The sequence below is a fragment of the Panthera uncia genome, chromosome D1 (genome assembly GCF_023721935.1).
Source record: "Panthera uncia isolate 11264 chromosome D1, Puncia_PCG_1.0, whole genome shotgun sequence".
In the NCBI taxonomy this organism is placed as follows: domain Eukaryota; kingdom Metazoa; phylum Chordata; class Mammalia; order Carnivora; family Felidae; genus Panthera; species Panthera uncia.
Window position 1 is genome coordinate 28908778 of NC_064808.1, and position 22407 is coordinate 28931184.

The 22407-nt window shown below is 37.5% G+C and overlaps 1 protein-coding gene across 1 annotated transcript; it reads right to left on the bottom strand.

Moving 5' to 3' along the window:
* Positions 1–574: 574 nt before the first annotated feature.
* On the bottom strand, positions 575–22141 carry ARL14EP (ADP ribosylation factor like GTPase 14 effector protein). The gene is made up of 4 exons (XM_049648882.1): positions 22035–22141; positions 11890–12389; positions 10146–10273; positions 575–9092 (listed from the first exon to the last, which is right to left on the bottom strand). The coding sequence occupies exons 2-4, from the start codon at positions 12310–12312 to the stop codon at positions 8864–8866; spliced, it is 780 nt and encodes a 259-aa protein (XP_049504839.1). The 5' UTR covers positions 12313–12389; positions 22035–22141; the 3' UTR covers positions 575–8863.
* Positions 22142–22407: the final 266 nt, after the last annotated feature.

Consider the following 22407-nt stretch of genomic DNA (forward strand, 5'->3'; position numbering starts at 1 on the left):
TAAAGTAGGTTGAGTTAAGGTCCATGACAACTATAGAGAAGCTTCTGCAAGAATTTGGAGGAGGAAGAAATATGTGACTATAGGTCACAGCTGCTTGTGCTCCTTCTTTAAAATGTATATGTGTTCAGGGGCACCCGGGTGGCTGTTGGTGAAGTGTCCCACTTTGGCTGAGGTCATAATCTCATGGTTCATTGGGTTCAAGCCCCGCATATTGGGCTCTGTGCTGACAGGTCAGAGCCTGGAGCCTCGTTTGTATTCTGTGTCTCCCTCTCTTTCTGCCCCTCCCCTGCTCATGCTCTGTCTCTCTAAAATAAACATTAAAAAAAAAATGTTAAAAAATATATCTATGTTTCAAGGGCATGATTTTTAAACAGGCCATTTTACCTTTGAACTCTGGTGGTTTTTACCCTCGGATGAATAGAGTTAATTCTTCATCTGGTCAATCCCTTGTATTCACTTAATAGCCAATCGTGGGGAAAAAGTGCAAATGACGGGCTCATGTTAACTGAAAAGTACAGGATTGACTTCAGATGTAACTGGATCCAGGTACCCAAATCCTGTCTGTCTGTCTGTCTTGGTCTGTGGCTTCTGCTTTTACCTATGCTGCTTTCATTCTAAGTCAGATTCTTCTTGAGTGGTGTCCAGATTAACCACCAATAGGTCCAGTCCTAAATCTGTAAGATTAGAAACTGTCATTGAAAAATGAGTATCTCTTGTTCTCTAGTCCCAGCAAAGCTGATGTTTATTGGCTTTGATTGGCTCAGTTAGTCACTAACTGAAACAGTCACTAAATTTGGGGAGATGCTGCACTCTCAAAGGCCAGGACTTGGTGATGTGCCCACCCCTGGAACCACCAAGTGAGGTCAATGCCACCTAAACAACATGGGCTGAGAGTATAAAGGCGGTTATTCAAAGACAAATTTCAGTACTAACACCAAAAGGGGGAATTGATACTAAGCATGCAAAACACTATTGAGCTTTAACCAGGGTGGTGAAGACAAAATAAAAATGAACAGGAAAAAAAAAAAAAAAAATCAAAGCAGATTCAAGAATGTTCCAAGGAGGAACCAAATGGTTTTGACAATAGGAACAGAAGAAAGGGGTAAAAAATGTGCCATATATTCATGGACTTACCTAAGGTAGGATACAGGAAAAGGAAAAAATCTAATGAAGGGATTATATTCTGATTTAGAGTCAGGGCCTTTCTGGGAAACAATTTGGAATAGAGACTTACTAGGTTATTGTATTAGCCAGGGTTCTCCAGAGAAATAAAAGAGGGTGTGTGTATAGAGACAGACAGACACACACACACACACACACAGATTTTTTAAGGAATTGGCTCACATGATTGCTGGGCTGGTAAACCCAAAATCTATAGGTGATCTGGGCACCTAGAGAAGACATGATGATGCAGCTCAAGTCTGAAGGCAGTCCAGAGGCAGAATTTGTTCTTCTTTGGGGTTCATCAATCTTTTTAAGGCCTTCAATTGATTGGATGATGCCCACTCACATTATGGAAGGTCATCTGCTTAATTAAAAGTCTACTGATGTATATGTTAATCACATCTAAAAAACACCTTCTCAGTATCTAGAGTAATGTTTCACCAAAAACTGGATACCCTTGCCTGACCAAGTTGACACAGAAAATCAAACATCCCAGTCACCCACTTGAATTCTGAATGATCTCCATATTGAGCCAGAAGGCAGTTGGCCTCCCAATGGCTCAGGCCAAACCCCAGACCAATTAAATCAAATATTTGGGGCTGAGGCCAGGTAAGGTATTTTTTTCTGATGTTCCACAGGTTGTTTCCATGTGCAACCAAGGTTCAGGACCATGCCCTGTAGAGCAGTGATTCTCCAAGCATGGCTTCCAGACTAGCCATTTCAACCTCATCTGCAAATTTGATAAAAATGCGAATTTGTTGTCCCTACTCCAGACCTACTAAATCATAAACTGTTGGTTCCACCCTGCGCCTGCAGACTGTGGTTTAACAAGCCCTCCAGGTGATCCTGATGCATGCTCAAATTTGCACTGGTCTAGAGTTCCACAACACAATGCTAACAAGCACAGGACACTAACACTATACCTTCACTCTCTTTTTTCTTAGTTAGCAGGGCAGGTCTGTTAGTAAGCCTCTTTGGGTGAAAGAACTCATTAAGGCTCATTAAGGTTTGCTTAAGTAATAGAGTATTTGTTGCAAGGATCTGTATGAATATAAAGGAATCAACTGTGTGGCCAGGTTTCACTGATAGTGGGTAATTTCAAGATACAACAGATGTACTAATCTGACAGCAGCTCTGGAGACTCAATGACAGCTTCAAGAGCTCTTGCCTCCCAAGTGTGTAGGTCTAGAACCCTAACGTGCCTTAGCTATTCTGCCATTTCATCGCTCTTTCTACAAACCTCTGAATTCTTTCTCCTGTATCTTGTCTAAATTTCTGAAATAGGAGCGCTGGGGTGGCTCAGTTAAGCGTCCGTTTTGGCTCAGGTCGTGATCTTGTGGTTTGTGGGTTTGAGCCCCGCGTCAGGATCTGTGCTGACAGTTTAGAGCCTGGAGCCTATTTCAGATTGTTTCTCCCTCTCCCTTTGCTCCTCCCCTGCTCACACTCTTTCTCTCAAAAGTAAATAAACATTAAAACAAATTTTATTTCTGAAATAATCTGATAGGCTCAGTTAATCTCTTTCATCACTTGGTGATGTTTCCTTTAATATTTGCCCAACGCGTAAGCTTTGCTAGCCTAATTGGCTTTCCTTGGGTCAGGTCTCTTACGAAGCCCAACCAGTTGGGAACAGGGGAAAGCAAAATGCAGAGTAAGAATCTCCTAGGGCCATTTCCCTTAAAAGGTCTGAGGATCCTCCTAACATGAGTTTGTGGGTTATGTCACACAGTGGAAAGCTTGGTCTGTCAGGGATGTTTAGCTGTTCTCTCTTAAATCTATGTGTAGTTCTTTGAAAAAAAAAAGGTATCAAGGACAAATTAAGCATTCAACTATAACTTTTTGGAGATGAGTTGGAAACTTTTACTGACAAACTTTGGGAATGTTTTCCTTTCAATATTTGCTATAGGGAAGTCTTTTTGTGACCAAATTTAGAAATGCCATGAGCCATAGTATTTTGGAAAATAATCTTATTTGCACGCACCAGTTTGTAGGGCCTATATTTTATGCAGAAATGCTCTTTGCAGTCTCCTTCACTAAGGCATAAATGACTAAAGTTTATTGGTATTTTCTAAAACCTTATTTACCAAAAAGGAAAAAAAAAAAAAAAAAAGCTCAAGTGATAGTTTTCTCTAGATCATCAGATTGGCCCTCCAGGTTCTCTTCTAATAACTGATCTGATTTCACTATACTAAGCTGAACTGAAATACAGGAAAGTCCAATCCAAAACGGAAGGCTTCCCCTTTGGGGTAGACAATGAGTTTGTTATTTACAAACCTTAATGATGCCACAGTTCACTGAACGTCTCTGAATCATTTTACCTCTTAATGCCAAAATTAAATTTGTACTTCACCCAGATCTTTGTAGAACCCATTTACATGGTACCAGGATTGCCACTATTACTTTAGCTTATGCCACCAAATAACAAATTGAATTAAAAAATTGTAATGTTTATTTTTTAAGAGAGCACGACAGAACACGAGCAGGGGAGGAGCAGAGAGGGAGGGAGACACAGAATCTGAAGCAGGCTCCAGGCTCTGAGCTGTTAGCACAGAGCCCGACGCAGGGATCAAACTCAATGAACCATGAGATCATGACCTGAGCCAAAGTCCGATGCTTAACCGACTGAGCCACCAGGTGCCCCACAAATTCAATTTTAAAAGTAACTGGAAGTAAATACTACTTTGAAGTCCAGATCATAAACTTGGGCTACCAGAATATAATTAAAACTAAAGTTTAATTTGGGTTGATCAAACTGATTGGTAACTGATTATTGGTAACAAAGGGATACTTAACAGATAGTATTTCTGTTTTGATTGTTTCAGGTCTCCTTTTACAGGCCATACTCTTCATGAAGTTCTCTCAAAAGGACAAAGATCCTGCAATTTGACCTGTGTCTAGTTTTTACACTATTTAAGAAAAATGTGCCCTCACCTTAAAATGTGTCTTTGAAAAGTATCATCCAAGTTTACAATGAAAATCATGAGCCAAACTTTTGTGTTTTCATGCATTATCTGTTGAAGTTGGGACTATTGGAAGGTTTTGGACATCCTAGCAATGTTTGTAAGCATTATACTTTTAGTATGTCCATTTATTTCAAAATCACAGATGGAGGAGCCGGGGTGGCTCAGTCGGTTAAGTGACCGACTTCAGCTCAGGTCATGATCTCATGGTTTGTGAGTTCGAGCCCTGCATCTGGCTCTGTGCTGACAGCTCAGAGCCTGGAGCCTGCTTTGGATTCTGTGTCTCCCTCTCTCTCTGCCCCTCTGCTGTTCACGCTCTATCTCCATCTCTCTCTCTCAAAAATAAACATTAAAAAAAAACAAAACAAAACACAGATGAGGATTATGGCAACTCCTTAATAAAACATTTGTTTGCTTGTAGATTAATACGAAATGAGAAAATTGAAGTTTTTAAATCATTGTTTCACAAAGACATTTATCCCTCATGGTTTCAAGGGGAAAAAATTTAATATGGCTAGTTGTGCCACTGATAGGACTGTAATTAAATACTTTTAAATTGCACTTAAAGATGCAGTATTACTAATCCAACTCAGTTAATAATGTTTTACCAGGTAAATCTCCTTTATCTCCTAGAAGCTAGATTATCTTGGTAAAATTAGTCAATCCTCACAACTGTGCCATTGCAAATAATCTATAAATTGGGGTATATATTCTACAGGAGTTTATCATGCTTTTCAAACTAAGTGTTCAGTGAAGCATTTGATGGTTTTCAGTAAATAAAAACCATTATTTTCCCAAGTCTCTCCACTTTATAAAAATAAGTGAGGGGTGCCTGGCTGGCTCAGTCGGAAGAGCATTGTAACTCTTGATCTCAGGGTAGTGAGTTTGAGCCCCATACTGGGTGTAGAGATTACTTAAATAAACCTTAAATAGATAAATAAATGAAACCCAGAAGTGCCTATGCATATTTTCATATCCTGACTCATATTCCTGAAAAAAGAAATCTGGTTGACTACTATTGGGTGAGACCTAAGAATGCTACAAAGAGAAACCATTCTACTCCCAGGGTTCTTTAAAATATTCCACTTTAGTGTAACTACCAGTGTTCACAGTTTAATTTAAAAGTGAAGAGATTAAGCATTTAGTAGCAGCAGAGTTTATTTACATCAAGATACCAGCAGATGTCAGCAAAAACTAAGGCAGTGCCATATGACTTTGTACAAGGGTATTCCTAATGTCGACAGAAAATCTCTAATTACCAAAGTGCAGTCCATTTAAGACCCCTTGGTTTCATACAGTGTTACGTGACCCAGGAGGGGTGGGGCTGAGAGGCCGCAGCGGAATCTGCCTTTTCAGGGCAGCAACAGCTCTTTCAAAGAACTGACTGCTCAGATTTTGTCCAACAAAACCCACCTATAACACTGTACGGCAAACTAAACCATGCTTCAGACAGCCATCCCCATTTAAAAAAAAAAAAAAAAAAAGAAAACATGTTTTGGTTTACTGAACACTCATATTACCTAGGTTCTCTGATACAGATTCAGGGGTTCTGAACGTGGGAGTACTTGAGAGGACACAAATGCATTTCTCTGGAGAATTCTGTCAGATGGTAGAACAGCTTGTTATACAGACATAGCTATAATATTAAAAAAATAGAAGAATCTCATGAATAATATTTCAAAGGTAACTATTTTCTTATGCTTATAAAATAAATAGAAAAAAGATTACATGGGATGCCATTTATTTCAAATATATAAATGCACTTTTTAACATTTGTGACCAACACTGTGTAAGACCAATGTTTATGGCCTTACATCAACTTCTTAAGCAGGACCAATATACAGCAGAAGTGTTCTTATCACTTTTATTTTTGCCTTTTAGACTAATAGTATTCTAAAATAATTTTAGCCACCGTGAACCATACTTATGGAAAATATAAAAAGAATTCAGATTATTTCATTGTATTCTGTATTTTTGTAATTCTACAGTAAAAAATAGTAAGTGAACTCATGACGTAATTTTCCCAAAACACAGCTTTTATTGTAGTAGACTAAATTAGATATACCTCTCTCTGTAAATATTTTGCATGCTCACTAAAAGTCTGGTCTTCTACATAGGCATAATGAACAAATATAAGCAAAATTATAATAGAAACTTATCCCTGACACAAGTTAAATATTACCATCTTTGAAAAATAACACAGAAATAGTCTAAGGACTGTTGAAATATAAACAGTTTGAATTTTAAAGTCATTTCTTCTGTTGAAAATATATTCCTGTTTTAAACAAAAAAAAAATCTAAGATTTATTTATTTATTAATGTTTGTTTATTTTTTGAGAGACAGACAGAGCACAAGTAGGGGAGGAGCAGAGGGAAAAGGAGACAGAATCTGAAGCAGGCTCCAGGTGGGGCTGGAACCCACAAATGACCTGAGCTGAAGTCTGATGCTTAACCGACTGAGCCACCCAGGCGCCCCTGAAAAGCTTAAGCAATATAGTAAATCATACTTACTTAGAACCAAAAAAAACCCAAACCAAAACACAACAAAAAAAACCAACAAACAAAAAACCAAAACATTGGTAGCAATGCAACTAAGGTCTAATGAACCCAGAAGTTCAGATAAAATTAGAAGTCTCTGTATCCTCTATAACAAAATATTTCCTTAATTCAGAAAAACACCCAAAAAACTAGCATCTAATTTAAGTATATAAAGCCAAAATATTCTTTTTGCCAGTGCTCTGTTGAAATCTGAATTAAAGACTTGATACCGATTATACTTCTGATAAGTAGGTCAGTGGACAATTATAACTTAATGACAATACCATGGTTCAAAATGGCATTCCATCAAAGTAAAACCTGTTAAACAGATACCAAAGTATATAGAAATAAAAATAAACCTCCACTGGTCAATCCAATCAAATTGGCTGCATAAATTTCACTTAAATGACTTAAAATGTATCTGAAACTACTAAAAGCTTATCTGGTTAAACTAAAGTACTACAACTTAGGGAAAACAAAGCAAAAACCTAGTTTAGTGGCAATGCCCTAGCTGATAAAATATTTTAGACAGACAGGGAGCTGCTTGAAAAAGGAGCAGAGAAGTTATCACCCACTCTCATTCTCCAAAGAGCACCCATACGAACTCCATACAGAACCAGTACATCAAGATTCAAGCAATTTCCAATTTAATTTATATTGTCTCTACCACTGTTTGTCCACTTTTTTTCCTTTTCATTACTACTGCCTTAAAGCCTTTTTTTTTTTTAGCCCTTTTGATCCTAATCACCACCTTATAAAACTTTAATAACATAGACACCATGTATCCCTGTTTCTGTATTGTATGAATATCCATGCTTTATACATAATAAGATCTTTGCCACCAGGAACAAATTTTCACCAAGAATGTATGACTAAACAATGAAAGGTTTACAATGCTAAAACTTTTTTTTAAGGGTAAGTAGTGACAAGAATTTTAGCACTTAGATATGTAGATTATTTCCAAAATAGTTTTAACACTCAACCACCTAGTTTTATTGAAATTAATTTTTCCTGAAGTAGGCACTGTTCTCGGCTACAGTCCTTGGCTTGCACAGTAGTGCTGGACCATAAAAATGACCATTCGTAGCAACCTTAATAATCAATGGGGAAAATGTTCTGTGACCTCCAAAAACCCATCAAAATATTAAAAACTCTTGTTAGAAACGTAAAGGAAAATGAAAACACTGTAAAAAAAAAAAAGGTATTTTAGTACACTGTTATTGAAAAACATTGGAAACACTGAGAATTAAAGCATTATTCCGTTGCAAAAAACTAATCAAGAGCGGTTTGAACAGTGCCTGCTTTTTTGCTAACTTAAGATACAAAGTAGGCTATACCATTGCAGATACTTAAGTTTGGATCTGCTTCTACCATTTTCTCATTTGTGCTTTCAATGTTGTAAAATCACTGTAATTTCCTTTAATGTGAAGTTTTTTACTATCACTTCCTCTGGGATATATTCAAGCTTTTCATCACAGCCTATTTCCCTATTTACATTGCTCCCCCCAGCAACCCCCCGCGAGCTTCCTCTAGCTGCATACTGAGGCTCTAAAGAAACAGCAGCATCAACCTTCCCATAAGTGATTTCTTCTACAACTCCATCTACGTTCAGTGCATATCTCACATCTAGCATGATCATTTTTCATTTCTTCACTGCTCTTTTATCTTTGGTGGCCAGTTATTTTGATGATTCACTTTTGGAAAATGTCACATGGGTGACAAGGAGACAGCACAACCACATGCTTTGCTGTCTAGGAGTGGACTGAATGACAGATATGCGGTAACCAGCCACTAGAGGGGTCTGAGTAAAGGTCACGGATGGACTGGTCACTGATGAGGAGGCACATCTGTTACATAATGACTTAGGGACAAAGAGCCAGCAGGGAAGTTTGTACTTCACGTGACTACCCATGGTATATACCATGGAACTGAAATGTGAACTGTGCTAATGGAGGACTGCCTTTACCTACTTGTTGACATTGGCCTGGGCAGGCTTAAAGCTGACTGCTGAGTAAAAGCCCATATAAACTGACATCAAATAATAAATCTTAAAGCACCCTAACTGCAAAACTAATGCATAATGAGTGCATGCTGAGGTGGTTTTCAAATTGTCATCATTTGGCAGTCAACTTTAGAATGCATCTGAGAGTGACAGAGTTTTAGAAATAGAGATGGGATCTTTTCCCATAATTTGATACCACAAATTATCCAGCATGTTTGTTATGAATGATTTCCCCTCCTTCGATTTCGATTTGCTCATATAGCCACTTGCGGTCACAGCGGCATTCAGCTCCGCATTTGGTGGAACCACAGGCAGGACAAGCATAGAAACATCCTAAACAGTCTTCATCGAGGCAGTCACAGAGGTCCATTCCACTGAAAATCAGCAGGCCCTGGCTATCATAGACCTTACTCTTTGCTGGTATCACTTGTCTGTAAAAGAAAACACAAGATGAATGACACTTCACAAAGACATTATTTTTGAATAAATGAAAAAAAGGTAAAAAAAAAAAAAAAAATGGAAGCAAGTAAAATATTTTGAATTAGGGATGAGGTCCTGCAAAACTGGTACATAACTTACCAGACTCAAGCCTACTCTATAATTACTAGTAATGAACTGTGTGTGAGAAGAGACCTCGTTCTAAAGCGTTGAGACAAATCCAAAGAGCCTGAAAATGCCTCTAGAAGTCCATTTAAAAGTCAACTCAATAAAGGAATGGACCAGAACTATTTCCAAAAAAATATTATTTCTGTGAAAAATATTTTCCCCTTCCCTTAACAACAACAACAACAACAACAACAAAGAATGGCTGCTTAATAATGGTACATTTTGTTGGTTACCAATCTCTATTACCCTATTGGTTTTTATACTGCAATTAATCTGTTTCTTGTTCTTTAACGGACTCGAGCAAATCTGGCCTAAAAACACTTAAATGACTCATTGGAAAATCTTAACAGATGGAATAAATGGCATATGTAGAAAATAATTCTGAATGATTACACTAACATTTCTTTGTCAACCTGTGTTAGAAATGTTCAGTTTAAAAAGTCATATTCTAAACAATTTACTTTTGTCATTCGTTCTGTTGACTATACCATAACTGTTTCTATTTTAGACATGTAAAAAATAAAAAGCAACCTTGAATTTTCATAAGATTTACTTTTTAGCTGCCACCCATAGAAGGGTGATATACCAATTACATAATACCAATACTTTTCAAAAAACTGTTTTAAATATGTTTGAATTTTAGTTCTCATGCCAAAAATGTTAACCTGTTCACTTCATTGACACTTCCTTAGAAATAAATTTTTAGAGATGAAAGGGACGCCTTCATTTTATATGCAGCCCTTGGAGATTCCTACTAATTGCAGATTATCCAGTTTAAAATATCTACCCAAAAAATTCAAAACTCCAGAGAAAGATGTGAAACAATAACAGAGAGCCGTAGCAAGCTAACAAAGGTCTTCAGGGAACACACAGCCTACCTGTCAGAACCAGCGGTTGCATTTTTTGTGAGCCTTCTTTTTTCTCTTTTACCAGTTTCTGGAGCAAATTCAGTTTGTTTTCCTGGGTTTGCAAATTGCAATGACCTCAAAGCTTTAGCAGTTCTTCCCTGAATAAAGGTAAACAAATTATCAACTCAAATCTTGACAACAGACCATGAATACATTAATATTTAACTTAATGTTAATCCTGATTATTCCTTAACCTGAAGGACAGTCTGGAATTCACAAAAAAGAAGAAAAAGGTTTTAGAACCCAAGTGCAATGAAATTTACACAGCCTTAGACAATATTCAAAGTTTAACTTTGGTTAACTTATTTGTAATATTTCCATTACCTAATTTTAGTCTCTGGCCTATTAGAAGGGGTGATAGGCCTGCTGAAAACTGCTATGGCTTCTGTCAATATGGGAGAAAAGGCAAAAAAAACCCCTGCTGTACGACCCAATGGGATAAAACTGAGTTTCCTGGGCACCTGGCTGGCTTGGTTGGTGGAGCGAGCAACTATTGATTTCGGGTTGTGGGTTCAAGCCCACACTGGGTGTAGAGATTACTTTAAAAACGTAACAAAAAAGAAAAACAAAAACTGAGGCTCCTAATATGATCTTGAGTCCTTAAGAAAAGATTCTATTATTGTATACATAGTTAAAAGCAGAGAGATAATAATGGTTTCAAGTCCTGAAACAGTATTATCATCTTTTTAAAAAGCATTGGTAAAACAAAATTTTCATGGTTAAGGATTTAAGTTTGTTATCTGGGGAAAAAGCAGTTTATGTGATATATTACACAGAGCAACAAATAAATGGAATGGAGAAGACATCTATAGTGACAGGTGCAAGTACCTCGTATGAACTGCAAGGTAACACTGGGTCCTGGAGATATGCCTTTGAGGGGAGAACAAAAGGGAAGTACTACATATAATTTAAAATTTTAATTATCTTTTAATTTGGTTTATTAATATAATGAAAAGGGGGAAATTGAGAAAAACATCCCAGCAGCAAGAATTATAAATTGGTTATAAATAGAAATTTTGAGAAGTGCTCCTTTGATATACTTGTCTTTGTTCTACACCCAAAGATAGCTTTATGAAATCTCGGGTTTTTTTTTCTGATGTAGTTAAATAATCTGAATGTAGGTATGTGAATAAGGGAGAGTTATAAATATTTAGTATTTACAATGTAAAAATGTATGCTTTTTACCATAGGGAGCACTAAAATTAGCTTGATCATATCAAGTAAGAATTCAGAGCTAAAAGCAAAAGATATCCAAAGAATAGTATTAACACCAAAGAAGAAAGAAAGGTTGAAGAAACAATTATTGGAAGTGATTTTTCTGGTGTTCGTTTTAAAGCAGTAATTTTCAAGGGGAATTCATTGTGCTATACAGATCCTCACTGGCTGGCATGTCCCATTGAGTTACTTTGGTATTAGAAAAGAAGCTAAGATAATAACTAGATCCTGGCTTTACCAGAATTTTCTAAAAGCCACTCCTGACATCTTAGCCCTAGGAGTTACAGCTTGAGTCTTGGGCATAGTATGTTATTTCTTTCTCAAGCCCGGTTTATCATCCAGTCTAGGTACATGGGAATATTTAGAAAATCATTTACTTTCACCTCCCCAACTTTAATTTACAATTAGTATCATAATAATATAAATGATTTCTTTATAGTTCAACAAAACCCCACATTGTAGAAGTAACACAGGAGACAAAAATGGCTGCCATACATACATCTGAATCAGGTTTTCTTCTCTGCCGATCTTCAGAATCAACATCCACGCTTCCATTGATTATCTGTGTACATTTTGGACAAAGCTTCCACCCAGGTACAAGCTGTCTTCCAAATTTTGCACTCAGAAAAGTGGCATCATCTAAGTCAATTACATGCAAATTTTTTTTGGCTAGTTTTTTGTGTATGTTAAATGGGTCACAACATGACTTCTGCAAATCCTCAAATCTGTCAATGTAAATTTTCGCATGATGGAAGCAAATGGTATTGTTCCCAGAAAGTGTCATTCCAGTTCTAAGTTGAAGTAAAAGCATATCATTTGATGACAGTTCTTGCAAAGTCTTGAAACCCGTGTGACGAGTATAGTAGGTTTTATGGCACTCATTCGTGGTACGGAGTTGGACTCCAACTGAACATGGATCCATCACTCTTGATTCTAGCAAATTTCCCTTGTTAGATTTTGTCTACAGATCTCTCTCAAGTAGGTCATGTGCTGATTGCCCTAGAGAAAAAAATGAAGAGTCAGATTTGTGCTGCAAACTTTTTATCTGGGAAACTGAAAAAGCATTTGCTGAAATTAACACCTATTTAAAAGAAAGAAACTCTTCATAAGTGAGGAATAGAATGGCATTTACCAAAAGCCTACAATAAACATCAGATATGCAGGACTTTTATGGAGAAAATTATGAAACAGACAAAAAAGTTATCCTAAATGAATGTAGAAATTAATCATGGGAACTCTGACCAAAGTATATAAATTCTCCAGGAATTTATCTATAAATTCAATACTATTCCAATAAAAATCCCAGTAGGTATTCCACTCATTCCACCTTGGAATTTAGCATTTGGTTTATTTGGAAGAGTAAAAATCCAAGACAGTCAAGATAGTCTTGAAGGAAAAGAAAGTAACATATTTATTTGCTATAAAGCTATTATAATTAAATCTGTGGTAGCAGTATAGTATAGACAAATAGATCCATGAAAAGATAAGGGTTTGGTGTGACATATGACACATGATTTTATATAATCAGTGTTATAGGGTATTACACCTTAATGGGGAAAATATTAAAAGATTAGGGATAACCAGATAACCACATGGAAATAGACTAAGATCTCTTTCTCACAATCAAAAATCAATTCCTGATGGGTTAAATAATCAAACAAGAAAAGAAAAACTATACAAATGTTTAAAAGAAAACATAGACAGGGTGCCCGGATGGCTCAGTGGGTTAAGTGTCCAGCTCTTGGTTTTGGCTCAGGTAATGCTTTCACAATCTTGGGACTCTCCCTCTCCCTCTGTCTTTCCCCTCCCCTCCCCCCCTCACGTTCCCTGTCTCTCTCAAAAATAAATAAGTAAACATTTAAAGCAAGCAAGCAAGCAAGAAGACTTTGTGACATTGGGAGAAGAATTTCTCAAACAAGAAAGCACATACCAAAGGAAAAGATGGATATATCTGATTATACATCAAAATTAAACATTTCCTTATAACTCTAAAGGAGGAAAAACAGCCACACTTGAAAGGTATGCTTTCAAGGTTAGGATTATTATCCCAAATATACAAAAAACAACAACATATCCTGACTTCTATAAATCAATTAGAAAACGACAAGGAACCCATTAGAAAACTAAAAAAATACAGATAGGCAATTCACAGAGGAAGAGAACAAAATAGCCAAGAAATGCATGCAAAGATGTACACCCTTCACTGCTGTCAAAAAAAAAAAAAAAAAAAAAAAGAAGCAAATTAAATACCATTTCTCAAACATTTGCATGGCAAAATTTTAAAATCTGATAACCTGGTGCTGGTTAAATTGTGGCCAACTCTTACATGCTCCTTATACACTGGTAGAAATGTAAATTGCAATGGCTTTAGAGCATTTTTGGCAATTTCTGGCAAAATTAAAGAAGTCCACATCCCAGGACCTTGCACTTTCAGCTCTAGATGTCAATGCCAGAAAAATCTATGTCCCACATGAGCACAAGGACTTTGTACATTACATATACAAGGACTTTGAGCATTTATTGTCTTTGACAGTAAAAAGTTGGAAAGAACCTAATTTTAAGAATGAGACACCGTGAGTTACTCAACAGGGACTCCTACAGGTCAGGTAAGATGACTAACCTACAGGAATTCTATGAATCAACATAGATAAATCTCAAGGACAATCTTAGGTGAAAAAGTTGTAAAAGGACACATACCATTTATTTAAAATTTTAAACACACACAAAAGAGTGTACATGGTTTATGAATAAAAATATGAATCATGATAAAATATATGTATCAGATTAAGAAATGCCAAATTTGGGGCACTTAGGTGGCTCAGTGGGTTAAACAACCTGCGACTCTTGATTTCAGCTAAGGTCTTGATCCAAAGTTCATGAGATGGAGCCCCACATTGGGCTCTGTGCTGATAGGGCAGAGCCTGCTTGGGATTCTCCCTCCTCCTCTCTCTCTGCCCTTCCCCTGGGCACACGTCCAAATGTGCGGGCTTTCTCTAAGTATAAAGAATGAAAAAAAAAAAAAAAAAGAGAAATACAAATTTGTGGTATACATACTTCTAAGGAGGAAGGAACCTTTTTAAAGATATTTATGGAATATAAAACTTGGTGGCATGTACACACATGCTTCATTTTCTGTACTATTTGAAAATTTCATAAATATTTTTCAAAGCAAATACAAAACCTTAGTTGAATTCTTAAGAAAAAATTCAACAAATACAAGTCACTAGGAAAAATATATGTGAGGGGCGCCTGGGTGGCTTAGTCAATGGGGCATCTGACTTCAGCCTGGGTCATGATCTCAAAGTTGGTGAGTTGGAGTCCTGCACTGGGGTCTGTGCTGACGGTGGAGACTGCTTCGGATCCTCTCTCTCCCTCTCTCTCTCTGCCCCTCTCCAGCTTGTGCACTCTTTTTCTCTCTCAAAAATAAATAATATTAAAAAAAGTAAAAACATTAAAAAATATATATGTGAATCACTGAAATCTGGATGGTGGCAGAGTGCTGAAAAATCTAGGATCCTGCAGTTTTGCCAGTGCTTTTATAAATTTTGCTCAAAAAAAAAAAAATCGTTAGAAAGCTTACTTTGCCATGTTTTCTGTAGAGAAAAACCATATACAAAGAAACCATATGCAAAGAAAACACCATATACACAGATCACTCTGGTCTCATGTTAACAAAAAATGGTGACTATGCATCTGTTTTCAGTTAAAATACTAAATTTAAAAAGTTAAAAAATAGAATACAATTTAAAGTTCAAAATGTCACTGAACATTTTAATTTATGATGTTTTTAAAAGCTAGTTAAGGTGGAGCATGTTTATATATTTTTTATTCTATTTTAACCAACTTTTAAAATTTAACTTCCAAGTAATGGTACCTATTATATCAGACAAAATGGCTTGTATTATACAAGCAGATTTCTTTTAACAGAAATGTGGATTAAAATAAATTAAGGAGTGGAAAAGAGGAAGCCAGAGATATGATTATAAAACTACAAACTATGCTGTACTGTACTTTAAGAGATATGGGACACAAATCTGGCTCTGAACTTTCTTAACAGTCAACACAAAGAAAAAAACTTGACCCGTACATTATGGAAACTGCTATTGTTTAATGTTTTATTAATGCTCGATTCTTTATATTTGTAGGTACTATACCCAATCTGTAGCCACTAATCTGTGATTTTTCGAACATAAAATTATTTCTTAGCATTCAAACACTTGCATCACCCTAACCGTATTTAACAGGAAAAGCATCCTGTGACTTAGAAAATTCATTTTGGAAATTCTGTCTACAGAAGTAATACATTTTTACCCACTAGGGAATTCTTTTCCTTGGCTACTGGGGCATCAGTTCCTTACTTTCCTTTTATCTTGTCTAAATTACGACATGGTTCACTAGAGTTTATTAGCAAGACTGCCAGTTGTGCCAGCGTACTTATTTCTAAATGATCTCTCTCGGAAACTTGGAAATATGATTAACTCATATTAAACCACTTTTTAATGTTTATTATTCATTTTGAGAGAGAGAGCATGCACAAGCAGGGCAGGAGGAGAGAGAGAGAGAGAGAGAGAGGGAGAGAGGGAGAGAGAGGGAGAGAGGGAGAGAGAGAGAGAGAGGGAGAGAGGGAGAGGGAGGGAGGGAGGGAGGAAATAAATCTGAAGCAGGCTCCATGCTGCCAGCGCAGAGCCTGACATGGGGCTCAAACTCACCAACCATGAGACCATGACCTGAGCCAAACAAAGTAGGATGCTTAACCCACCGAGTGACCCAGGCAGCCCCACCTTTTTCTAAGTATTTGCTTGGAAATTCCACAATACCATAAATTCTTTTATTAATCTTAAACTACTATGAACCTGAACTCTTAGTTGGAAAGCATAGACTTAAATGTGTTTTTAATTCAATGTAGCCATGACCCTCTCAGTCCTTGAAAACATCCTCTACTGGTAAACAGGTGCTTCCAACTATTTTGAGCTTTTGGCACACTTTTGAGTACTATAATTTTTGGAGGAACACTTGCAGGAATTACACTGCTGTGCAATACCATTTTCTAAGCAGCTATCCCTCTGGTGTCACTGTTAGGGTAGATTTACTATTAGACTGGCCAATTAAACATGAATTCTAGATAATGTACATATATTTTAAGTATATCCCAAATATTGCTAAAAAGTAATTTGTTGTTTGTCTGAAATTCAAATTTAACTGGGCATGCTGTGTTTTTATTTGTTAAATTTGGCAACCTCATTTTTTGTATATTCCTGAAAGTAGAAATGTTTCTTTGGTACCAGCTTCACATTATGCACCACTTCTCACTTGTTGCTAAAAGAAAGCTGAACTTCCCATGAACAAATTATAGGACATGCTCAGTTTAAAATTAAAACGTCCTATCAGATAGAAGATAAACTGCAAGTCACGGTAAAAAAATAAATTTTACACACTGATTAAAACTCAATGGCACAACTGTACACTCATTTAAAACTGTCATGGTAGGGGCACCTGGGTGACTCAGTTGGTTAGGTGTCCAACTTTGGCTCAGGTCATGATCTCATGGTTTATGAGTTTGAGCCCCACGTTGGGCTCTGTGCTGACAGCTCAGAGTCTGGAGGCTGCTTTGGATTCTGTGTCTCCCTCTCTCTCTGCCCCTCCCCTGCTCATGCTGTCTCTCTCTCTCTCAAAAAAATAAACATTAAAAAAAAAAATTAAAACTGTCAAGGTAAAAGTGTATACACCTGTGTCAGTAAAGTTTTACTGCTTGAAGTCTTACATAAGTTACCTTCCTGATCTACAATTAGGCAGTTTTTTCATGTATTGCTAAAGAAAAGTCAGGCTAACTCAAGGAGCACAGAATTTCGGCCGTGACCTTAACTGGTTATTGCCTGTCTTCTAAAAATTACAGCCTCTAGCTGCTCCTCCCCTGTTGTAGTATCTGATGTCTTTATTTCTGTCTTTCCTCCCTAAGCTAAAGTTCTGCTGTACAGCTCTTTGCATCTATTTCCCAGCAACTGTTTCTTTTGCTTGTTTTGGTCTATGTTCTGGCAATGTGGCCCACAAATCATATTTATTCTTTTCTTCCAGTGACAGTCCAGTAGCTCCATGTTGCTCCCTTTACCTACAGCATGATGTAATGTTCTCCAGTAACGATTAATCGAACACCTTCCTTAATTAACATAGTCAGGAATGCACTACTATTTACTGTCTACGAACCATACTGGCATCAGCTGGGAACGTATTAGAAAAGAGGAATCTCAGTAAGGACCCTAGACCTACTGAATCAGAATCTATACTAAAACAAACAAACAAACAAAACAACAAAAGACCCCCAGGTGACATGTAAGCATACTACTTTGAGATCCAGATCCACTGCTTCAGGTAATTCAATTAAGAGAATATTAACCAAGCATCTTCCATATTTATAAAGCATATTAAAAAAAAAAAAAAAAGGAAGATACACACCCAAACATGAACTTATCTTTCAGGAAGTCTAACATTTAGGGAAGACTATGAGGGGAGTGGAGTCATAAATTTGATAAAACCGATATATATATATGAGAAATATGTGCATTATTGAAAGCACAGAGATCAGGGTTTTCACATTCTGTGTCTTCCACTGCCTTTCAGCTATTTTTCAACTGACAACTGTAGATAATGGATAGCAATGCAAATCCAATTCTTGTCTATAGTCTTGTAAATTCTGTCTAATGGTGGCTCAATGGACTGCTTGGCCCACTGTGGAAGACCGTTTGCCTCCATTTGCTCATTTCAATAGTCCCGATGAATAAATATGTCTGTTCTTTTGTCATTTGAATTGGTTACAACATAGTTCCCTCATTAATAAGGTAAACAAAAATCATGTGTTTATAATTTTATATCTGTGTAACAGTCATGATTTTACTTCCACCCCCTTTTTTGGTGGAAAATTCTTTTAAACGTAGTGAGAGATTAATTACCTCCAGTCAATCATTTTAAACAGTAAATCTACTATGCCTCTTGAAAGGAAAAAAAAAAGTCTTGCTTTTATTTTTCACTTTAATTTTTTTAAACTTTATTTTGAGAGAGAGAGAGAGAGAGAGAGAGAGAGAGAGAGAGAGAGAGAACACAACTGGGGGAGGGGCAGAGAGAGGGAGAGACAGAATTCCAAGTAGGCTCCTCACCATTAGTGCAGAGCCCAGTGCGGGGCTCAAACCCATGAACGGTGAGATCATGACCTGAGCCGAAATCAAGAGTCTGATGCTTAACTGACTGAGCCACCTAGGTGCCCCATAAAGTCCTGTTTTTAATCGGATAAGATGAAAACCAAAAACAAACAAAAAACCTTAAATGTGTTCATTTAGGCCTGATTAATTCAGTTCTTTTCCCCTACCTTTTGGTAAGATTTCACTCTGATACAAATGAGATATAGGTCTTCAAATACTTTTAAAATGTACTTTGTGATGTAGGATTTACAAATACTAACAGTTAATTCCTGAAGGATCAATGGGTCTCCTAAGGCCTTCCTGTAGAGAGGTTTGGATGAATTTTATTTGTACACTCATTTTCCATTTCAAATAGCCTTTTGAGAAGTTGAATTTTACCTGAGGCCTGTGTTTCTGGTTCTTCAAGAGTCATGGTTAAGGAAATCCTCCCACTACTCTCTTTATGGCTTCTATAAGACTCTGAGGATACCCCCTTGTCTACCTGAGACTAGGACAAAGGTCGTCCAAACTCCCAATCTTTGCCTCATTTACAAATTTGTGAATCTTAACTGCATGTTAAAACTGACCATTCAGAACAAAAATGTTTGTTAGTCATATTTTAAGTTTCTCTTCTTCCCCCAGGTCCCTGAACTTTGGATCAATGAGATCTGTTGTAGCATCAGTTTACTCCTCCCTGGAGATGCTGGTAGATCTTTTGGTCGAAGAATTCTCTCTACTGCAATAGTTCCTTTTCCCCTATTGTCATACCTTTCAAATAAAGTCTCTCCTTACTAACTCTGGATTTTTTTTTATTTGAAAAATCCCCAAAAACTTTTTGCATTTTGGACTTTCTGTTGCTTTAGGGTTGCCAACACTTATTGAGTGCCTAAATATAGTATGTTTTGTGATTCTAAAATTAACATTTAATATTCTTACAGCAATACTAGAAGAGTCAAGAAACAATGAAATAAGTGTAGAACAGATTAGACCCCTTCTACTACCTTAGGTAGTAAACAAAATTATTTTCTCCTTGTATTATCATATGATTTGAACACTGCAAGCTCAAGAAACAAGTTTTTTTTTTCTTAAATTGAGGTATAATTTACATAACATTATTGGTTTCAGGTGTACAAGGTAAAGATCTGATATTTTGCACATATTGTGAAAGATCACCACAGTAAGTCTAGTTAACATCTATCACCACACAGTTACACTTTTTTTCTTGTAAGAACTTTTAAGATTTACTTCCTAAGCAACTTTCCAATATGCAATACAGTGTTGTTAACTATAGTCACCATGCCGTACATCACATCCCCATTACTTATTTATTTATTTTATACCTGGAAGTTTGTACCTTTTGACCCCCTTCTCCCATTTTGCTGACCCCCTACCTCTGGCAACCACCAATCTATTCTGTTTATCTATGAGTTGATTTTTAAAAAAGATTTATTTAAAATTTATACATATATATATATTTAGATTCTATGGAATAAGCTTTTAAGCATTATCACTTGCTATCCATTACAAAACTCTACAATAGGCAGGTTAAACACAGCTGAGTGAGCTCATACAAGGAAATGACTCCAGCAAGCTTTCCTGAGTCTTAAGACTCAGCCCCAATAAAAAAAAAAAAGATAAAGAGAAGTTAAAACCAAAATATAGTCAAAGTATCACTTAAAATATTTGGTGCCTGTAGTTACTAAGTGTGAGGTATAGCACCAAGCACAAACATCATCTTGTTAATCTTTACAACAGTGAGATAAATACTATCATCCCCATTTACAGGTGAAGAAACTGAGGCTTAGAGCTCCAGTTACCAAGCCTAGCACAGAGCCTGTTATAACATTCAAGTTCTTGCTGAATGAATAAAACCAAAAAAACCCCACAAAAATTAATTTTACTTTTATATGAAGAATCTCTCTTAATTAGGTCCTAATGATTTATTCTAGGTTTATCTAACATATTCCCCTCAGATTTTCTTATTGCTTTGTCTAGTATAGTTTCAGATCATTTTTGGAACAATTTAGCAAACCTTCAGGCTTCTAAACCCCATTCGCAATTTGTCTCTAGTCTTCTAGCCCTTAAAGGCCAAAGAAAACTGAAGTGGGATTTCAGCAATGGAGAGACTGCTTCTAGACCAAGAAGAGTAAATAAAGCTCTTGGTTCTACCTGATTCTGGATGTGGCCCAAATTGTCAAAAAATACTTAACACTCCAGTTGTTGAGTAGGTGATTGTGAAACTGAACTCTGAATCATTCTGTTGAAAATACTTTCATCTCTTCCTAGAAGATAAGAGTCTGGACTCTCTAGCATGGCATTACTTGTTCAAATGCCACATACTCCAGGCCAAACGACACTGCCTGCAAAGTTCTTTTACACTTTATGACTCTTGCTTGGAAAGCCAATGGCCCTTTCTGTGCCAGGCAATGCTAACTTATCCTTCAGGGCAGTACCAGTGTCTAAACCTATCTGGTGTGCCTTACCCAAGTACTATTATTATAGGTCCTTCTTCCTCTGTGTCTGCAGAGCAATCTCATGGTGCAAGAAAACTTTTTCTCTATTCTCAGCTGTTGGAAGGCAGGAGCATTATGGTTTTATTTTCTGCATCACCCAAGGGCAAAAGAGGAACATCAGGGACTTCCCTTTTCATAGCACTCATCACAGGGTTTTTTTTTTTTTTTTTTTTTTGATGTTGTTAGTTTTTCAATAATATATTAAGCTCTGTGAGGACAAGGAATGAACCAGTTCCTGTTTACAGTTGTAGCTTCTTTAGCATAATACTGGCACTAAGTAATCACTTAACGTCTTTTGAATACATGTTCCATGTTCAGAAACTGTCACATGTCACATCAAGAAGGATGGATCTCTCCAAATCAGGGTGACTAGGTCCCCAGGATGCTGCAATTATTCCCACTCCAACAGCATGATGGTCACATGCATAACGCCCCTAGGTGACAGCCATATCATGTGTCAAGCTACCAAATACATCCAATGAACACTTCCTATGTTCATGCTACTGGGATGGAAAAATGAATACTGATCGGCCTCCAGCCTCAATCAGCTAGGGCTGGGAGGATGCTCATTAAAAAATGAAAACGAACAGGCAGCGATACAGGATGTGGACGAGATTCAGGGCCATAATATCCCTCATGTACATAGTATAAGCCTAAATCATAGCTTTGAGGGCTCCAGGTCTCCCGAAAAGGGGCGACAACCCGCGGAGGAGACAGAAGCGCCGGAAACTATGCTGGGCCCTGACACAAGGGGCCGCAGAAGAACTGGGGGAGTCGGAGCCACAGCAGCATAGCCGGCTGCAGGAGGCCCAAGCCGGAAGCTGAAATCCCTTTCATGTGTCGGGGCCTCCTCTCCCACCTCTCCTTAGGGACTTCCGTGAACCGGCCCGGACCCCCCTCCCACCCAAGGACCCGTCTCCTCACTCCCGCCCTTCCCAGAGCCTCCCCCGGGCCCCTTCCACCTTAGCTCGAGCTCTCCCCGGCCGAGGTTGGGCTGCACCCGCTTTCACGTAGAGCGGACTTGGCGGCCAGCTCTTCCTCTCTTCCCCGTCCTACCACTGAGAGGACGGCTGGCAAGGGCTAGAGAGGCTCAGCGCTACCATAAAGCGACGCCCGATAGAAGCCTAGAGCGGATCCGAGCCTGGCCCGCCTCCTGCGCGGAATGGGCTGGGCGGTGTTAATTGGCGGAATATGCAAGGTGAGGCAATGGTTGCTTCAGAAGTCCTCTCGGTTTTGCGTTTGTTTTGTGAGGTTAGGGAATTGGGAGCTCCCTGGGGGCTATTTCTTGGGAGATACAGGTTCGGCTGACTTGGATTGTATTCGCAAATTCCTATG

What these genes read in the sequence shown, in the direction of transcription:
- ARL14EP (XM_049648882.1), bottom strand. Translation starts at nt 12,312, where the DNA reads ATGGATCCATGTTCAGTTGGAGTCCAACTCCGTACCACGAATGAGTGC. An exon ending in GAAGAAAACCTGATTCAGAT is followed by an intron (nt 10,274 to 11,889) that starts GTATGTATGGCA and finishes ACCTTTATTCAG; the next exon opens with GGAAGAACTGCTAAAGCTTT. An exon ending in GCAACCGCTGGTTCTGACAG is followed by an intron (nt 9,093 to 10,145) that starts GTAGGCTGTGTG and finishes TTTCTTTTACAG; the next exon opens with ACAAGTGATACCAGCAAAGA.